Genomic DNA, 17,789 nt, shown 5'->3' with positions numbered 1-17,789 from the left:
CAGCTGTGAGCTACACTGACCGTGTGAGTGACGCCCCCAGAGCCGGCCAGCGGGGTGCAGGGGGAGCGCAGGAGGGAGGGGCTAAGAACCGTCTAAGAACTGCCCTCCCCTGCCCCAGCCCAGCCCCAGCCCAGCCCCAGCCCTGCCCCAAGTTCCTTCCCGCCCTGGGCTCCTGGGCCGCAGCTCCTGGTCAGCGGCCGTGGTGCACAAAGATGGCCAGTGTCCTGCCTGTGCTGCTCAAAAGCCTTTTGTGCCAGTTTGCTCTGGAGGCCGGCGCTGCCACGGGCCTGGCACTGCAGCGCCGGGTGAGGGGTGCCGGCCGCGCTCCGTCCCTGACGTGTCTCTGTCTCGTGCACTCCCAGCCCCAGCTGCTGCCTCTGCCAGGCCCAGAGCCCCAGGTCTTGCCGAGCAACCCCAAGCTGAAGGGGAGAGGGGCTCTGGAAAGTTCCCCGAGCCCTTAGGAACAGTCTGGAAGAGAGAGGCGGACCCCAGAGTCTGTCTGTTCAGTGTGGTAGAACTGGTGGGGAGATGTGCTGGCTAATTCCGATAACTTTCCTCTAGACTGTTGCAACCCAAGATTTGCAAAAGCCAACTCTAATTACCTATTTGGAAAAAGGGGGGCTGGCGTACAGCACTTCAGAGTGAGAAAAGCCTAGCTCTGGGAGGCATCCTTAAATCCCACACGCGCGTGGGTACTGGGGGCGCTGCCAGAAAGGGCTGATTCTCCCAAGACCGGGGACGAACGGCTGAGGAGGCAGCACACACCTCTCGGTCTCCCGGCACCCTCAGCCCAGGCAGCACTGTCTGGGTTCAGACAGCTTCCGGCAGCTTCCCCAAGCGCCCCACACGGGTGCTGCTCATCCTCACAGGCGGGACCGGCTAGGGGCTCAGGGAGTAAGCCAGGCCACCCTCTCTCGTAGGAGCTGACCAGGGCCTGAGCACTGCACAGAATCCAGACCCAAGGCTTCCGGAGGCCACCTGTGTTTCTGTCTGGCTCTCTGACCTCCCACGGGGACCCAGCCCCATCCCAGCTGTTGTCGGTCCACATGACCTGGGTGGAGTTGAAGCTACTCTGGCCTCAGGGGTGAGCGCGAGACACAGACCTGGACAATTCCTGTGATTGGCTTAGGGGCAGTCATGTGACCCGGGCAGAGCCAATGAGACTTGACTCTGACTCGGGAAGAGGGAATCTGAACTGGGGTTTCAGACAGGAGAAAACAGAGGCTTGGGGCAGGTCTGTGTTGCCTCCCGTGGACCGCTGGCTCGGCCCCCGCTACTCTGCCTCTCGCCCAGCTTCCCGCCAATGCGCTTGGGAGGTGGCAGGTGACGGCTCAAGTACTCGAGTCCCCGCCGCCCACATGGGAGACCTGGATGGAGCTCCAGGCTTGGATCAGCTTGGCCCACAGAGAGGAAAACCAAGGCGGGGGGGACAGAACCACAGCCTGGATTCAGCTGAGCCCAAAGCCGGGGCAACCTGGTTTTCGGCGGCTTAGCTAAAGTCTTCCTCTCAAGCTACTTTGAGTTGGGATTCAAGGGAAGCCTCTTTGGTCCCATGCTTCACCTCTCGGCAATATGGATCTCATCCCAAGCTGGGACCACGCCCCTCCCGAGGCCAGCAGGGACCTACAGCCCAGCTGACAGGCCATCTGAAGCTGGCCAGAGGTCTGGAAGGGAGCCCGTGCTAAGCGACATGGGCCAGGGCACCCTCATCTTCATCCAGGCTGCGGGGCTCAGAACTGGAACATGGCACCATCTCTGCCCGAGTCACTTGGTCTAGCTGGGGGCTCTTGGTCTAGCTGAGGGACAGGGCAAGGTCATGGCTGTGTGTCCCCCACGGCAAGTGGGGTCTGACTCTGCGTGTAGTATGCACCAAGTCAGCACAGAAATACACGGAGTGGGTGGACCTGGGGCCACTCCCGACCTCTCAGAGCTGGGGGCTGTGGCCCCGCAGGTGCAGGGACCTCCCTGTCCCCCAGGCTTGTTTACTGTCCTCAAACACACAGACCCGGCCCTCCCACCCCCAACACACCCTCAGTAAGCTCCTGAGCAGCAGCCACAGGTCCAAGCCTCTCCCCTTCCCAGCCAGAGCCTCCGGGGGGAAGCACGCGGGCGGGGGGAGCCCAGAATCGGGAGCAGGCCCGATGTGTTCCCAGATGAAGCACCTCAGCAGGATGTGGTCAAAGACAGGCCTGGCCCTGGGAGCAGGTGCCCGGGGGGACGCCCGGATGACAGCCGTGGGCAAAGCAGCCCCACGTGCAGGAAGCGTGTCACTTACAGCCGCTTGATCCCAGACTCCGGCTGGGGGGACAGCCTCGGGTGTGCGACGGGTGGAGGTTGGGGTATCCGGTTCTCCTCTTCCATTTCTTCACTGGGAGGAATTGAGAGAGAGTCAAGAATTCTGGGAGAGCTGGAACATTCCAGAAGGGCACTGTCTGATGATCTGGGGTGGGGAGTTGGAATATGGGGCCCAAGAAGGGGGCCCGGGTGCCTCTGCCCCCAGGGTCTCTCAGCTGGGGGGGTGGTCCCGCCTCGGAGGGAGGGGCACTTTGGCCCACTCCTGTCCCTGGCGCATCTGCCCCTCCTCCTGGCTTTCCCTTCAGCAGATATTTCTCGTGCACCTACTATGTGCTGGGCTCTGCCCTAAGTGCTGGGAACTTAGCCATGAACAAGACAGAGTCGGCTTCCCAGCTGCTCACTGCCTGCCACACAGCAGACGACAAAACAAGCACCTCCGTGAGCATGCGGAGTAGACCTGGCCAGATGACAGATGGAACTGGGACAGGGAGCTCTCCTGGATGGGGGCGCGGGAGGGGACCTGTGAGCCACGGGGAGCGCTGGGGGCAGCAAGTGCAGAGGCCCCGGGGGTGGGACAAGCTTGGTGAGCGTGAGTGCGTCCGGGATGAGACGGCCAGCCCACTCAGGTGCCCCCGAAACAGGCCCCCCCAGTGTGAGGGTCTGCATCTCTGCCTGACTTCAGGCTGCTGCTCCAGATCTTGCAGGGGTGGGGGTGGGGGTGGGGGTGGGGAGGGCGTCCTCATTCTCCCAGCTGCAGAGTCCTGGAGGCCCCAGGGTTTCAGGAAGGCACGAGAGCTCGCGGGGGAGGGCACCCAGGAACCCTGTGGCTTCCAGGAGGGGCCAGCCCCCAGGGAGCCTCACCTCTTGTAGTAGGCCAGCTCCTCCTGCAGCAAGAACACCTTGGACTTGAGCTCATTCCTCTCGTGCAGCACGTCCCGCAGCTCCTGCAGCGTGAACCGGGGGCGGTTGGGGTCCTTGAGATCCATGGCCGCCTTCTCCGCGTCGGAGACGCACTCCTGTCCGCCCAGCTCCGCCTGCAGGAGGCACAGATGCTGCCGCTGAGTGCCCGCGGTCAGCCCGGCCCCCACACGCTTCCCGGGGGCGAGCAGCCTATTTTCAGCACTCGTGGGGGCCTCTGTGCAGCCTCCCCGGGGAGGGAAGCCGCGGCCACCTGCTCTCCTCGTGCGCCTGCATCTGTAGCCAGACCCGCATCCCACACAGCCCCACCTGACTCAGGGTTTTATCCCAAGCTGGAAAAGCCGTCCCAGGATCAGAAACGGTGCGCCTCCGGTGCTGCCGGCCTCGTTAATCTGCTGCCTGTATTCTGCAGGCTCTCTAGGACCATGGCTAACCTGGCCATGGCGAGCGGAACCACAGTCTGCCTGCCCTGGCTTCTACAGGCTCTCCAGGACCATGGCTAACCTGGCCACGGCGGGTGGGACCAGTCTGCCCGCCCTGGCTTCTCCACCCGAAGCCACACCTGCGTTCTCCCAGCCATCACCCCTGTCTGGCCAAGCCTCTTCCTCCCTAGGGGCTCTGAGCATGGTGCCTGGGGGTTCAGGGTGGCACTCTCAGGCATTTCTCCTCCTCGTCAGTTACACAGCCACACAAAGTCACCAACCCAGTCAGACGCAGAGCCCACCTCCCACCTTCTCCCAACACAAGGAAGCCTTTTTAAAAAACTGTAGTGATGCTGGCGCCGCGGCTCACTAGGCTAATCCTCCGCCTTGCGGCGCCGGCACACCGGGTTCTAGTCCTGGTCAGGGCACTGGATTCTGTCCCGGTTGCCCCTCTTCCAGGCCAGCTCTCTGCTATGGCCAGGGAGGGCAGTGGAGGATGGCCCAAGTACTTGGGCCCTGCACCCCATGGGAGACCAGGAGAAGCACCTGGCTCCTGCCTTCGGAGCAGTGTGGTGCACCGGCCGCAGCGCGCCGGCCGTGGCGGCCATTGGAGGGTGAACCAACGGCAAAGGAAGACCTTTCTCTCTGTCTCTCTCTCTCACTGTCCACTCTGCCTGTCAAAAAAAAAAAAAAAAAAAAAAAACCGTAGTGATTGGCCGGCACCGCGGCTCACTAGGCTAATCCTCCGCCTGCGGTGCCGGCACCCGAGGTTCTAGTCCCAGTTGCTCCTCTTCCAGTCCAGCTCTCTGCTGTGGCCCGGGAGTGCAGAGGAGGATGGCCCAAGTACTTGGGCCCTGCACCCGCATGGGAGACCAGGAGGAAGAACCCGGCTCTTGGCTGCAGATCATAGCGGCCATTTGGGGGGTGAACCAACGGAAGGAAGACCTTTCTCTCTGTCTCTCTCTCTCTCTCACTGTCTAGCTCTGCCTGTCAAAAAAATAAAACTAGTGACACAAAAATTACCATGGCGCAGAGCTCAGTGGCACTCAGAGGCACATTCCACAGCGCTGGGCAGACACCGCCTCTGTGCTTCCGGGAGAGCTGCACCTCCCCAAAGAGAGACCCCGCCCCCAGCAGGCTGGCGCTCTCCAGCCCCCGCCCCTCTCCCCCCCATCTACCCTTGGTCTCTGGGTTTGCCTACTCTGGACATTTCCCGACCATGGAATTTTGCGTCTGGCTTCCTTGTCGCACACAGCAAGGCTGTGTTCCTCTCGTGGTAATGCCCGCTGTGTGCCTGGGCCACGCTTGCCACGCTTAGGTGGCCCCTTCTTCAGTGGATGGCCATCTGTGTCTTCCCGGCTTGTGGCTGTCAGGAGCGCCGCCGAGAACCTGCGTGCGCTGGTACTGCAGTGCCTCCCAGTCCTCTTAGACAGATGCCCGGGACGGAACAGCTGAGTTAGGGCCAGTGATTTGTGGAACTGTTTGCAAAAAACAGTTTTCTTATTTATTTGAGAGACACAGTTCCCAGGGGGCTGTTCACTGCCCAAGCCTACAGGTGCCTGTAATCCCAAGGTAGTGCAGTGTCCCCGACACCCGTGAGCCACCAACTCATAGCCAAGAAGAGTGGACAGAGGCCAGACAACAGTGGAAAGCTCTGGGATAGGGGAAGTGGGACGATATTCTGTACTCCTCCCACCCCTACCCCAGAAAACCAAAACCACAGCAGTTCCCAAGGAGAAGGGGACTCCAGCCTGGATGGTGACGCAAGGCCTCAGATCCAGGGAGAGCTGGGACAAGCTGTTCCCGGGACAGGACACTTGAAGCCCACGAGGCAGATCAGGTGACAAAGAGCAGCCCGGCAGGCCGGGGAGGGAGGGCAGGTCTGGTCATGCCAAGCCATGGAGCAGCGGGCAGCAGGGGCGGTGCCTTGGCACAGCAAGAAGCCGGAGCCTGGCACACATCTTGTCCCCCGGACCACCTGGCTGTGGCACCAGGCCGCTTCCCGCTGTGGGCAGGGGAGGAGCCACTGGAGGATGAAACTTGCTAGGAATTCTGGGAGTCGGCACTGCTGTGTCTCCAGGGCGTGTCCGCTGGGTCCAGCCCCGGGGCTGCTCCTGGGACCACCTGACAGCCACATCTGTGTCCTCAACACAGGACCACGTTTAGCAAGTGACTGGTATACAGCAAGCACTCAATAATGCCAGCTGCTGGCTGGCGCCGCGGCTCACTAGGCTAATCCTCCGCCTTGCGGCGCCGGCACACTGGGTTCTAGTCCTGGTCGGGGCGCCGGATTCTGTCCCGGTTGCCCCTCTTCCAGGCCAGCTCTCTGCTGTGGCCAGGGAGGGCAGTGGAGGATGGCCCAAGTGCTTGGGCCCTGCACCCCATGGGAGACCAGGAGAAGCACCTGGCTCCTGCCATTGGATCAGCGCGGTGCGCCAGCCATTGGAGGGTGAACCAACGGCAAAGGAAGACCTTTCTCTCTGTCTCTCTCACTGTCCACTCTGCCTGTCAAAAAAAAAAAAAAAATAATGCCAGCTGCCCACGCTGACCATGGAGCAAGGCTGGACGTAGACAGATCAGCAGCACACAGCAGGGGCTGGGGAAGACCCGCACCACCAGCAGCTCACAGGCCGGAGGCTCGGGGCGCAGGGGGCCCAAGCTGAGTGCTGAGAACAGGGATGACAGCGCTGCGGAGGCAGCCCTGGGCGCGGGGTCTGCAGACGGGCAGGAGTTTGCAGGAACTCGGGGCATTAGTCGCACACACAAGAGGTTGCAAATCTGGCACCCCGAGACCCGCCTGGGGCCCCCACGGCAGTCACGCGCTGCAAACCCTGCTGCACCGGTTGCCAAGGAGACTTCACAGTGCAGTCTGGGGTTGGGGTTGCTCCTGGGAAAAGCATCGGGGTTGGGGGGCAGGCGTGTGGCCTCCCACAGCTGAGCCTGGATCTCTGGCGCTGGCTCCTGACTGCGGCTTCCTGCCAGCGCCGGCCCAGAGAGGCGCCGGTGAAGGCTCAGGTGACTGGGGCTCCGCCTCCCGACGTCAGCTTGAGCCAGCCCAGCCGCCGTGGGCACTTGGGGGTTACACCAGGGGCTGAGAGCTCTGTCTCACAAATAAATAAATTTGTAATTAACTATTTTTCATTTACCACTCCGACCGCATCCTCCTCTCGCTCTCTCCCAAAGGAAGAGAAGAACGGTCATCAGTGGCAAATGGCAGTGCCAGCGAAGTGACCGCGAGAGCGGCTTCCCTGCCGGGGAGGACGGGCGCCTCGTGGCTCCGGCACGCGACACGTTCAGGGGAAAAAAAACGCAGGACGCTCCACGAATCCGCCCGTCCCCCTCGTTACTCGTCGCTGCATCGTTCGACTTGATGTATGTGCCGCCGAAGCAGACACGCGAAGACAGTTTTTAAAGCAGCAGGGCCGGCACTGTTAGCCGCTGCTTGGGACGCCCACATCATACCCGGGTGCCTGGGTTCAGCGTCTGTCTCCGCTTCCAGTCCAGCTTCCCGCTGGTGCGCACCCCGAGAGGCAGCAGCAGTGGATCCCTGCCACCCACACAGGGAAGCCATGTGGATTCTGGGATCCTGGTTTCGGCCTGGCGCGGTCCTGGCTGCTGTTGTAGGCATTGGGGAAGTGAACCAGTGCTGGAAGATCTCTCTCTCTCTCTACCCCACCCCCTGCCTTTGAAATAGAAATAAATAAAACTTCAAAAAGAAAGAGAAAGGAAGGAAGGATGGGCAGACAGACAGACACTGGGTGGCAGCTGTTTTTTTTAAGATTTATATTTTACTTGAGAGGCAGAGTTAGAGAGAAGGAGAGACAGAGAGGTCTCCTATCCGCTGTTTCACTTCCCAAATGACCACTGGGCTGACTAGAAGCCAGGAGCTAGGAGCTTCTGGGTCTCCCACACTTGGGCCATCTTCCACTGCTTTCCCAGGCCATCAGCAGGGAGCTGGACAGAAAGTGGAGCAGCCGGGACTCAAACCGGCGCCCACATGGGATGCGGGCGCTGCAGGAGGAGGCTCAGCTCACTCTGCTCACTCCGCCGGCCCCGCCTGCCTTTCTTTATGCGTGTCCTTCTGGCCCCACCCTCTGGCCACAGACAGCTAGGTCCTGCTGGTCACCAGTGGGTGAGGGACTTGCTTCCTTGTGTCCCTTGCAGGTGCCGCATGACAGAAGACCCTACGGCCTGGGGGAGGGGCAAAGGCCTTCCGAGGAACTGGCCGACTCCCAGCTCCCTGGGGGCCAAGGGCAGGCCCCCCGCTCCTCCCAGGAGCGCTTCCAGGCCCTGCTAGCACACAGGGGATTCCTAGAAGCGCAGGCCTCTGAGGCTGTGGCAACCCCGGCCTACCCCCAAAGGCTTCCTCAGAGCCCGAGTTCTTCCTCTCGGGCAGGGACGGCTTTCTGGGGGAAGCAGGGATCCGATCCCTTAGAGCTGGGGTCCCCGAGGGGTGTGCAGAAGCTCTGCTTCGGGGACCACCGCTCCCCCGAGCAGCCTGCAGCTCCGGCTTCTCCCAGGCCTCGGGGCAGTGACTGTGGTGCCACGGGCAGCCCAGGACCGCACTGGCCAGACCCAGAGAACGCAAAGGCTCCTCCCTCGATGACCAGTGGCTTGCACAGCATCGGCCGGAGGCAGCGGCCCTTCTCGGCTTACTCCCCGAGGGACCACGGGCCAGGGAGGTTATCTGGGACACGCCAGGTCCATCCGCAGGTGTGCACTCGTCCCTGCGGGCACTCTGGGCACGGCTTGAGGGAGCTGCCCTGCCCAGGGAGGCCCAAGAGACCGGTAAGCGGCAGTGAGGCCTGGCTGCCCGGGAGTGGCCCGTGCTGCCCCAGAGCCAAAGCACCTGTTCTCCCACTCCTCGCACATACTTCCTTTTCTAAATTATTTTTTTTTTGACAGGCGGAGTTAGTGAGAGAGACGGGTGCAGGGCCCAAGCACTTGGGCCATCCTCCACTGCCTTCCCGGGCCACAGCAGAGAGCTGGACTGGAAGAGGAGCAGCTGGGACAGAACCGGTGCCCCAACCGGGACTAGAACCCAGGGTGCCAGTGCCACAGGTGGAGGATTAGCCTAGTGAGCCGCGGCACCAGCCCTTTTCTAAATTTTTTTTTTTTTTTTTTTTTTTGACAGGCAGAGTGGACAGTGAGAGAGAGAGAGACAGAGAGAAAGGTCTTCCTTTGCCGTTGGTTCACCCTCCAATGGCCGCCGCGGCCGGTGCGCTGCGGCCGGCGCACCGCGCTGATCCGATGGCAGGAGCCAGGAGCCAGGTGCTTTTCCTGGTCTCCCATGGGGTGCAGGGCCCAAGCACCTGGGCCATCCTCCACTGCACTCCCGGGCCACAGCAGAGGGCTGGCCTGGAAGAGGGGCAACCGGGACAGAATCCGGCGCCCCAACCGGGACTAGAACCCGGTGTGCCGGCGCCGCTAGGCGGAGGATTAGCCTAGTGAGCCGCGGCGCCGGCCCTTTTCTAAATTTTTTTAAAATTAGTGTTTTACTCTTTTGAACAGGAGACAGAGGCAAATAGAGAGATGGCTTCCATCTGCTGATTCGCTCCCCAAATGCCCACAACAGCCAGGGCTGGGCCAGGCTGAAGCCAGGAGCAAGGCCCTCCATCTGGGTCTCCCTCGTGGGAGGAAGGGGCCCAAGTACCAGAGGCACCGCATGCTGCCTCCTCCCGGGGTGCACATCAGCCGGGAGCTGGACTGAAAGGGGAGCCAGAACTCGAACCCAGGCCCTCCGATGCAGGACGCAGGCATCCCACGCGGCCTCCTAACCACTGCGCCGACACCCACCCCGTTCCACACCAGGACAGCTATGGGGATGACCATCTGTGCTCTGGGCGGCTCGCTACCTCCACCCAGCAGGCATAAACTCGCCTAGATATGACCTGCCGTCCACTTTAACCAGAATGTCCTAGGCCAGCAGGGCCCGGGGGCGGAGAAACCCAAGGGGCAGCTGTTAACAGCCGGGCTTGCAGCTCTGTGGAAGGCAGGTGGACCTTCGGCCGTGACACGAGGAGTGGGAACTGGAAGGCGCACCGGGCACCAGAATAGGACAAGGCCTCCATGGAGAAAGCGGAGCCATGGACGGGGGGGACGGCAGTGCCTGCCGGTGAGCAGGGGCTGCTGCCTTTTAGGGACAGCAATGGTGACTGTGCAGCGCTGGGAAGTATAAACACGACCGAGCCCCCGAGCTTCGTGCTGCAGAGCTGCCTGGCGCCCTCGGGGAGGGCTCCGCGGCCGCGGCGGTGGGGACGGGACGCAGCTCAGGCAGGACTGGACCCGCGCTCCTGTTATGATGTGCAGGCGCCCAGAACGCCCGCTGCGCCACCGCGCCTGCCCCGGGCTTGAGCCCGACACAGCAGTGAAGGGAGGGGACTCCCCTCCAGCTCTGGGCTCCCAGCTCCCACCACGGCTGCCTGCTCTCCAGGCTGGCTCCACGGCTGCCAGGCCAGGACAGCCTGCCCCGCGTTCTGCGGGAAACCCCGGGCATCCCACAAGCTGCACCTGCCGGCCGGCCCGGCCCCTGCCCCGCCATTCACCGCGCCCTCTCCCAGCACACACGCCGGTCAGACGAGGCACCTCACTGGCCACCAGAGAGAGGCGGACAGCTGCAGCCCCTGTTTGGATGACAACGAGGCGAACTCCACACAGCCCGAGGGATGCACAGGGCAGCCCGTCCCGGGCGTGGGACCAGAGCAGCTCAGCAGGTTCCTGGTCATCACCACCTGCCTCTCCTCCCCCACCCCCACCCCTCGACTGCCAGAAAGGGAAGCCAGCCCCCCTCCCCACAGCCACGCCCAGGGGCACTGCTGCAGAGGTGGAGAGCGGGCTGGGGTCAGGTCTGTGGGCCTCGCCGGACCAGGGAGACAGGCCTGAGCGTGCCCCCCTCCCCCGCATCCCATGGCCATGCGTCTGGGCCAGCTCCCCCCACTGCCCTGATTCCCCACTCGCCTGCTGACGCCTGCATACCCCTCCCGCTCTGAGCCCTGCGGGTGGCACTCTTGGCTCCAGGTCGCCAGAGCTGCAGACCACAGCTACTGCCCAACCCCCGCCCCTGCCTGCACCTGGGGCTAAGTCACCGCAGCTTGCCGCTGGAGGAAGACCCTGCCCCCACTCTCAGTCTTCCTGGCCCGGCAAGGCACGTATGCTACACCAGTGGCCACAGTGATGGGTGGGTGGCGGAATGAGGAGAGGACTCCCCGCGGCTGTCGCTGGGAGTCTTGGGAAAGGGGCGAGGTTCTTCTCCTGGGACTGCTACGCCGGCTGAGCACCAGGGGCCAGGCTGCGGTGGGAGCCTGCCGGACAACGGCCCCAGCGCCGAGAGCAGCACCTGGCACCTGGAACCCGCCGCCATTCCCAACTCAAAACTTCTGGCCAACCAATCCCCTTTCCCCCGGCTCAACCACTAAAGCAGGCCCCTCCCTTCTCTTGTACCTCACACCCTCAGGACACAGCGCTGGGCCGTGAGCCCACCTGCCCACGAGCACGCCTGTCCTCCAGCCCAGGTGACTAGCGCAGCGCCCGCAGGCCTCAGACAGTCAGTGAAAACCTGTCGGAGGGAGAGCGCACGCTGGCGCCCGGCCACCTGCTGTGCCACCTGTTGGCCACCTGCTCCCTGTCCGGATCTCAGCCTCACGCCGCAGCCCTGCCACAACGCCCCACGCCACAGGGCCACCGTGCGGGTGGAGACACCCAGGGCGCTGCCTCCACTCATGCTGGATGTCCGGCCATTTTTGCCTCCGTGTCTGCTCAGAAGCTGGGCGATGCCCCACCCCTGGGGGCCGCCTCACCCTTGGGGGCCACCCCTCCCCTGGGGGCCGGGGCCTGCCGGTCCACGTCTGAGCCTTCGTTCTTCAGAAGGGCGGTTCTGGGAGGGGTTCTGGCTGCCCCCTCGGTGGGATCCCGGAACCCGAGCAGCGGCCTCGGTGACACCCCTCCCCCAATTCACCTTCCCCCCTTGCCCGTCTCTGCCCTGACTTCCGGGCACTCTCCCAGCCCCCAGCTGCTCCGGCAAAGCGAGGCTGCCGGTGCCCAGGCTGTCGCCCGCACTGGGCCGTGAGCTCCCTGAACCCTCACAGCACCCAGCACACTGCTCTCAGAGGGAAAACCGAATCCTCTCCTCCACGTGGCCTGCGGGACTGACCCCTGCCCACCTCCCTGACCTCCCCGTCACTCGGCACTGCAGTTTCTCCACCACAGGGCCTTAGCACACCCATCCCCTGCCTGGAACTCACTCCCTACTTCGCTCTCACACATTTCTCCGTCTGGGAAAGACCCCGCACTGTGCTGGTGACAACAGGTGACACTGGCTTCCAGTGACCCAGCTCCTTCAACTCCTGGAACGACTCTGGGGTAAGACGAGGGGGCCCGCACAGAGGGTCGCGGAGGTGGCCAGCAGCGCGCCTGGCCCCGACCCTGGCAGCCTGGCTCCAGCGACGGCCCCCTGCCCCTGTGCCTCTCCTTCCCTGTGCATTTCTTCTCTTGAAAATTCGGAATATAATTCAGATACCACAAAATCCCCCCTTTCCAGTATAAAGTCCCAGGGGTTTAGTGCATTCAGAGCCGTGCAGCCATCGCCGCCGTCCAAGTCCAGGACATCCCCGTCACGCCGAGCAGCCGCGGCCATGCTCCCACCTCCCCGGCCCCAGCCGTCCGAGGCACCGCGTGGACGCTGTGCACATGGCCTCGCCCCACACACAGCCTCCTGGGGACAGCCTGGTTCCCAGGGTTCCTTCCTGGCATGCCCTCCCCCCGCCCCCGTGGGGACAGCCCCCGCCTGATCACCACTCATCAGCTGACAACACACGGTGCTCCCACCTCTGGGCACCTGTGTTCGGGTGGCGAGGTGGACGCTGTGCCCAGGTCTCTGCTGGGGCACAGAGCATCGCATGATTACCGACACATCTGGGGCCCACACCAAACCCCCAGCACCTCGTGGACAGGGCCTAGTCTGGGCTCGCCAACAGACGAAGGAGGGAACAGACGGCAGTGCCCGGTCGCCAGCCCTGGTTCCAGACCCAGCCCTGCCTCTGCCCACCCTGCCGTGTGTCCTCAGGCCAGCGGCTTGCTCTCCGGACCTCCCATTTTCTAAAGTACAACGGGGAGACCCCAGGACCGCTGCTCAGCCTCGCCCTCCCCCGCCACCTCCGCGCCCCGCGCCCGTTCACCTCGGGCTCCTCCCCCGCCCTGCTCCCTGCACCCCGTGCCCCGCACGGGCTCGCCTCAGGCTCCTCCCCTGCCCAGCGCCCTGTGCCCTACGCCCCGCGCCCGCTCACCTCGGGCTCCTCCTCCGCGTCCGGGCTGAGCTCGCCCTCCACCCTGTGCCCCGCACCCACTCACCTCAGGCTCCGCCCCCGGCCCGCCCGCTCACCTCGGGCTCCTCCTCCGCGTCCGCGTCCGGGCTGAGCTCGCCCCGCAGCCTCTCCCGCAGCCTTCCCAGCTCTGCGCGCAGGCTGCCCATCTCCTGCTCCTTGGTCTGCAGGTCGGCCTCCAGTTCCACCTTCTGCTCGATCAGGGCCTTGCCCTGCGCCTCCACCACCGTGACGCGGTGCCGGAGGTCGTGGTTGATCTTCATCAGCCGAGTCTGCTGCTGCTGCAGCTGTCGAGGGGAGACCACGGACGGCGGCTCAGGCCGTGCCCCGCGCCGGCGCGTGCCATCCGCGTGGCGCACCTCGTTCTCTGTTTGGATCTGTTCATCTTCTTACAACTCCGGTGACACCAGAGATGGGCAACTGTATGTTTCCCAGGATAAACTTAGGGCAGGTGGGAGGTCGGTGTCATAGAATTGATACACCATGACGCGAGGAGAGAGAGCGAAGTCTTTCTCTGACTCGGGCAGATACGCGTGGATTCCTGGAGCAGCCCGCAGCACGCCCAATCTGCCGGCAGAGGGCGGCTGAGGTGGCCTGGGGGGCCTCAGCTCAAGCTGACGGGGCCTTGGGGCCTCCCCGGGGTGTGGACGGAGCTGGGTCACCCGGGCCACTGGGCACTGCCACGCCCTCCCAGTAGGGATGTGGCCCCCGGAGCTCGGGGCAGGGCCTCCCACCATGGACTGGAGAAGGCAAGCGAGGAAGCAGGGGTGGGGGGCAGAGGGTCCGCCCCAGTGGTCCCTCCCGGCCGGGAGGGCGGGCACAGCCCGGGCGTCACTCACAGCCTCCACGTCCTCGTTTTTCAGGCCGAGCTCCCGGTCCTTGGCGCGGATCTCGTCCCGCTGCTTGTCCACCACCTCCTTCAGCTTCTTCATCACCTGCCGCTCCCGCTCCGACATGCCTGGGCGGGGGACAGCAGTGGGGGCTGCACCGCCTCCCCTCGCCGGCCTGGAGGCCCCCTCCTCTCACCCGCCTGGGGGCCGCCTCCCCGCGCGCGCCCAGCACCGCCAGCGCCCGCAGAGTCCCCTCCTCACTGACACCCCCGAGTAGCCCTCCCTCCCTCCACTCCCCAGCCCAGCCGATTCTCCCTCTGCCCACTCCCCCACCCCCCACTCACTCCTTCTCAGCACTGCGGTCGTATCTGAGAGGCAGACACAGACAGACAGACGGCCGGAGCGCCCATCTGCCGCTTCCCTCCCCAAATGCCCTTGACAGCCAGGACTGGGCCAGGCCAAAGCCAGGAGCCAGGCGCTCCCTCGGGGTCTCCCGCGTCGGTGGCAGGGACCCAGGTACTTGACCAATCACCTGCTGCTCCTCAGGGTCTCAGCGGAGTCAGCAGCCAGAGCTAGGATTCGACCCCTTTCTCTGGACCACTGGACCAAACGCCCACCCGGGCGCAGGTTTGAGTTATTAGGGAGCACCTGTATCCTCACATGTGACGAAAGAGGACACTGCTCAGTGACGCCCGGCTCAGCCTCTGTGGCTCAAACGCCGGCTCCTAGTTATTGGGCGTGTGGCTATGGGCTGGCCTCTCTGTGCCTCAGTCTCCATATCTATAAAATGGGTGACAACAGCCCACTGAGAAAGCAATGCTCAGGACACAGCAGGCGGTCACGGGACCACACGGCGGGCTCCTGCTTGTGCCTGCCATGGCCCCCTCGCTGGGAGGCAGAGCACGGAAAACCCCCAGGACCCTGGAGATGCCGGAGGCTGCCCTGGAAAACGGTGTCACCACATGGCCGACACCTTCGCCAGTGACAGGCTGCAAATATGACAGGCGACCCAAGACTGCGCCACTGGTGATGCCACAGCCGTCTCCGTGTGCGCCGGCGCCATCGCCAGCAAGGCGCCTCTCAGAACACAGCAGTGGGGAAGCAGCCCGGGCCAGCACCGACTGAAGCGGGCACACGCACGGCCCGCCCACACTTGCATCCTAGGCAAGTCCCCGGCAGGACGGCTGGCAAATAACCCAGAGGGGCTGGCACGCCAGGGTGCGGCGGGAGAAGCCTCTGTTCGTGAGCCGGCTCCCCACATCAGAGCGCAAGCCTAGTGGGTAAGGCCTGCATCGAGGGCATCAGAGGGCCTGGGTTCAATTCCCAGCTCTGGCTCCCACCACTGCAGACCCTGGAAGGCGGCAGCGATGGTTCGCCTGCCACTTCCTCCTGTCACTGTTGATCTGAACAGCAGAGAGAGAGAGAGAGAGAGAGAGAGAATCTCCCAGCCACTGGTTCACCACTGCTGCCGCCCAGGGTGCACATGGGCAGGGAGTGGAACTCAGAGCAGAGCCAGACTGGAGCCCGGAGCGCTGACACGCAGAACAGGCGCCCCACACAGGTCTTCGCTGCCATGCTGAACGCCCACCCAGGGTGGTTTCTGTTTATTTATTTGAAAGAGTGACAGAGAGAGAGGTCTTCCATCTGCTGGTTTACTTCCCAGATGGCCACAATGGCTGAGCCAGGCTGAAGCCAAGAGCTTCTTCCGGGTCTCCCACATGGTGCAGGGGCCCAAGCATTGGGTCATCTTCTGCTGCTTTCCCAGGCCATCAGCAGGGGGCTGGATTGGAAGTGGAGCAGCTGAGACCCGATATAGGATGCTGGCATCGTAGGTGGCGGCTTAACCCACCGCACCACCACGCCAGCCCCTTGGGTGTGCCTTAGCCGCTAACCAGGCGCCTCCGGCTGCACGCTGGCAAGCTCCTTCTGAGAGTGCGGCTCGCTGTCTAGGGGCAGGAAGGCTCCAGGTGTAGCACAGGGTCCAGGGGCCCCAGGGAGAGGGAGAGGAGGCCACCAAGGTGGCTCCGAGTGCAGGGCCCACCCAGTGCTGAGAAAGCCACACTGTGCCACCCACAGAAACTGGGCAGCTGCACGCTCAACCCCTCAGTCCACCCCCGGCTTCCGCCCGGCCTCTGCTCAAGGTCACCCCTGGCCCAGGACCCCACGTTCACGGGCTCCACCTCCTCCCAGGGCCCCATCTGCCTGATGTCCGTTCCCCTGACAGGTGGAGGAAGTCTATCCTCCCGTTCCCATGGCTTCCCAGGCAAAGTAAAAATAACCACGAAGGCACGCCTGGCATCTGCCGGGCTGCTTGGCTCGGGGGGGGGGGGGGGCTGATGGAGTGGAGGAGCTGAGCAGCCTCCGGGGCTGGCCCTTTGGGGGCTGACCCACGCTACAGCGGACAGCGCGTCTGAGGTTGCACTCCCGTGGGCTGCGGCAGGACAGCCGGGCAGCGCCGTGGGACACCGTGGAAGCACACAGCTGTGGTGAGGCGGCTCGGTGCTCTCAGCCGTGGCCTCTGCGGCTTCACTGCCTCGGGCTGAGTTCCCGGGGCACCCTAGAGGCCTGCGCGCCCTGCAGAAATGTGACACATAAAAAGATGGCTACAGGGCCCTTGGTAGGTCTGGTACAGTCTCTGTATGACCCAGCAGCGCCACTCCTAGGCCTGTACCCAGAGAACGGAAAACAGCCGGTACGTGCACGCCACGCAAACGCTCGTGGCAGCCGAAGCGTGGGACCAAGCTGGAAGTCGGCGGGGGGGTGAGCAGGTGAAGCAGACACGCCGTCTCCACAGACTGGAATCCGACCCGGCCGCCAGCAGCAGGGAGGCAGCTCCCGACACAGCTGCACCGCGGCCGCACCGCGACTCTGCCGCACCAGGCACAGCAGACCCGCCCTGCACGGCTGCGTTCCTGCAGAACGTCCGGGCCGGCACATCCGCAGAGACGGCGTGGACTGGTGGCTGCTGATGAAGACATTCTGCGAGTGTGGCAGGGCCCGGCTCTGCACCTACAGAAAACACCGGAACTGTGCGATTTACACGGGTGACCTGCAGACCACAGCACTGCTTACGGGGCAAACGGCAGCCAGTACTGACCCGGGCTTTCCCAGTGCCCGGCGTCCGCCCGAACTGACTCAGGGCTCAAAACAAAGCCCACGTTTTACAGATGAGGGAGCGGCCCCAGGGACCGGGCTCAACCCCACCATGGCTGGATCCAGTCGGGCGGACAACAGCAGCCTGTTCTCCAGGCTCAGACTTCCCAAGCCCAAGCTAAACTGCTTCTCTGTCCTTCCAAAAGACCAGAACGGGGCGGGGTGGGGCCATCTGGCACGGAGGTTAAAATGCCTACAGCCCGCATCAGCCCGCCTGGGTCTCAGCCCCGGCTCTGCTCCTGGCCCGGCTTCCAGCTAACGCACACCATGGGAGACAGCAGATGATGGCTCAGGGACACGGGCCCCTGCCACCCGCACAGAGGGCCCAGATGGAGTTCCCAGTTCCTGGCTGTTACGGGCACCTGGGGAGTAACCAGCAGATGGGAAGATCTTTCTGTCTGTTTCTGTGTCTTTCAGGTAAATAAAAATAAATTAAAATTTAGGAAAAAGAGAAAAGAAGAACAGATCCGTACTGATACAGAAATTCTGCCAGATAAGTGAGGAAAGTTCACAGCACTAAATCCAACGTAGCAGTCTAGACTTGGGGAGTGAACCAGCAGACGAAAGAGCTGTCTGCCTTTCAATTAAACACGTCTATTTAAAAACTTCCCAGCATAATTAGGATATGATTCTTTGTTTTTATTTTTAAAAGACTGGTTGGGCCCAGCACTGTGGCACAGTGGGTTGTCTCTGCCTGCAATGCCAGCATCCCATATGGGCGCTGGTTCAAGTCCCAGCTGCTCCTCTTCTGATCCAGCTCTCTGCTGTGGCCCGGGAAAGCAGTAGAAGATTGTCTAAGTCTTTGGGCCCCTGCACCCACGTGGGAGACCTGGGAGGAGCTCCTGGCTTTGGAT

The 17,789-nt window shown here is 63.4% G+C and overlaps 1 protein-coding gene across 5 annotated transcripts in view; it reads right to left on the bottom strand.

The window, feature by feature from the left end:
- The window catches only part of RILPL1 (Rab interacting lysosomal protein like 1), a 33,065-nt gene that overhangs the window by 4,438 nt on the left and 10,838 nt on the right, over positions 1 to 17,789 (bottom strand). For all 5 annotated transcript variants that reach the window (XR_011385252.2, XM_051828877.3, XM_051828876.3 and 2 more), the window contains exons 3-6: positions 13,792 to 13,910; positions 13,012 to 13,239; positions 3,157 to 3,329; positions 2,276 to 2,368 (exon numbers count right to left, since the gene is read on the bottom strand). Coding sequence is in view for 4 of the 5 variants with exons in the window: in XM_051828877.3 (XP_051684837.1) it covers positions 2,276 to 2,368; positions 3,157 to 3,329; positions 13,012 to 13,239; positions 13,792 to 13,910 (613 nt within the window). In the remaining variant the exon portion in view is untranslated. The remainder of the gene's footprint in view (positions 1 to 2,275; positions 2,369 to 3,156; positions 3,330 to 13,011; positions 13,240 to 13,791; positions 13,911 to 17,789) is intronic.

This window comes from Oryctolagus cuniculus, chromosome 21, assembly GCF_051225735.1.
Source record: "Oryctolagus cuniculus isolate XC-2025 breed Fujian yellow rabbit chromosome 21, ASM5122573v1, whole genome shotgun sequence".
Lineage (NCBI taxonomy): Eukaryota > Metazoa > Chordata > Mammalia > Lagomorpha > Leporidae > Oryctolagus > Oryctolagus cuniculus.
The sequence above is the reverse complement of the archived record's forward strand: the minus strand, read 5'-3'. Positions and strand labels throughout refer to the sequence as shown.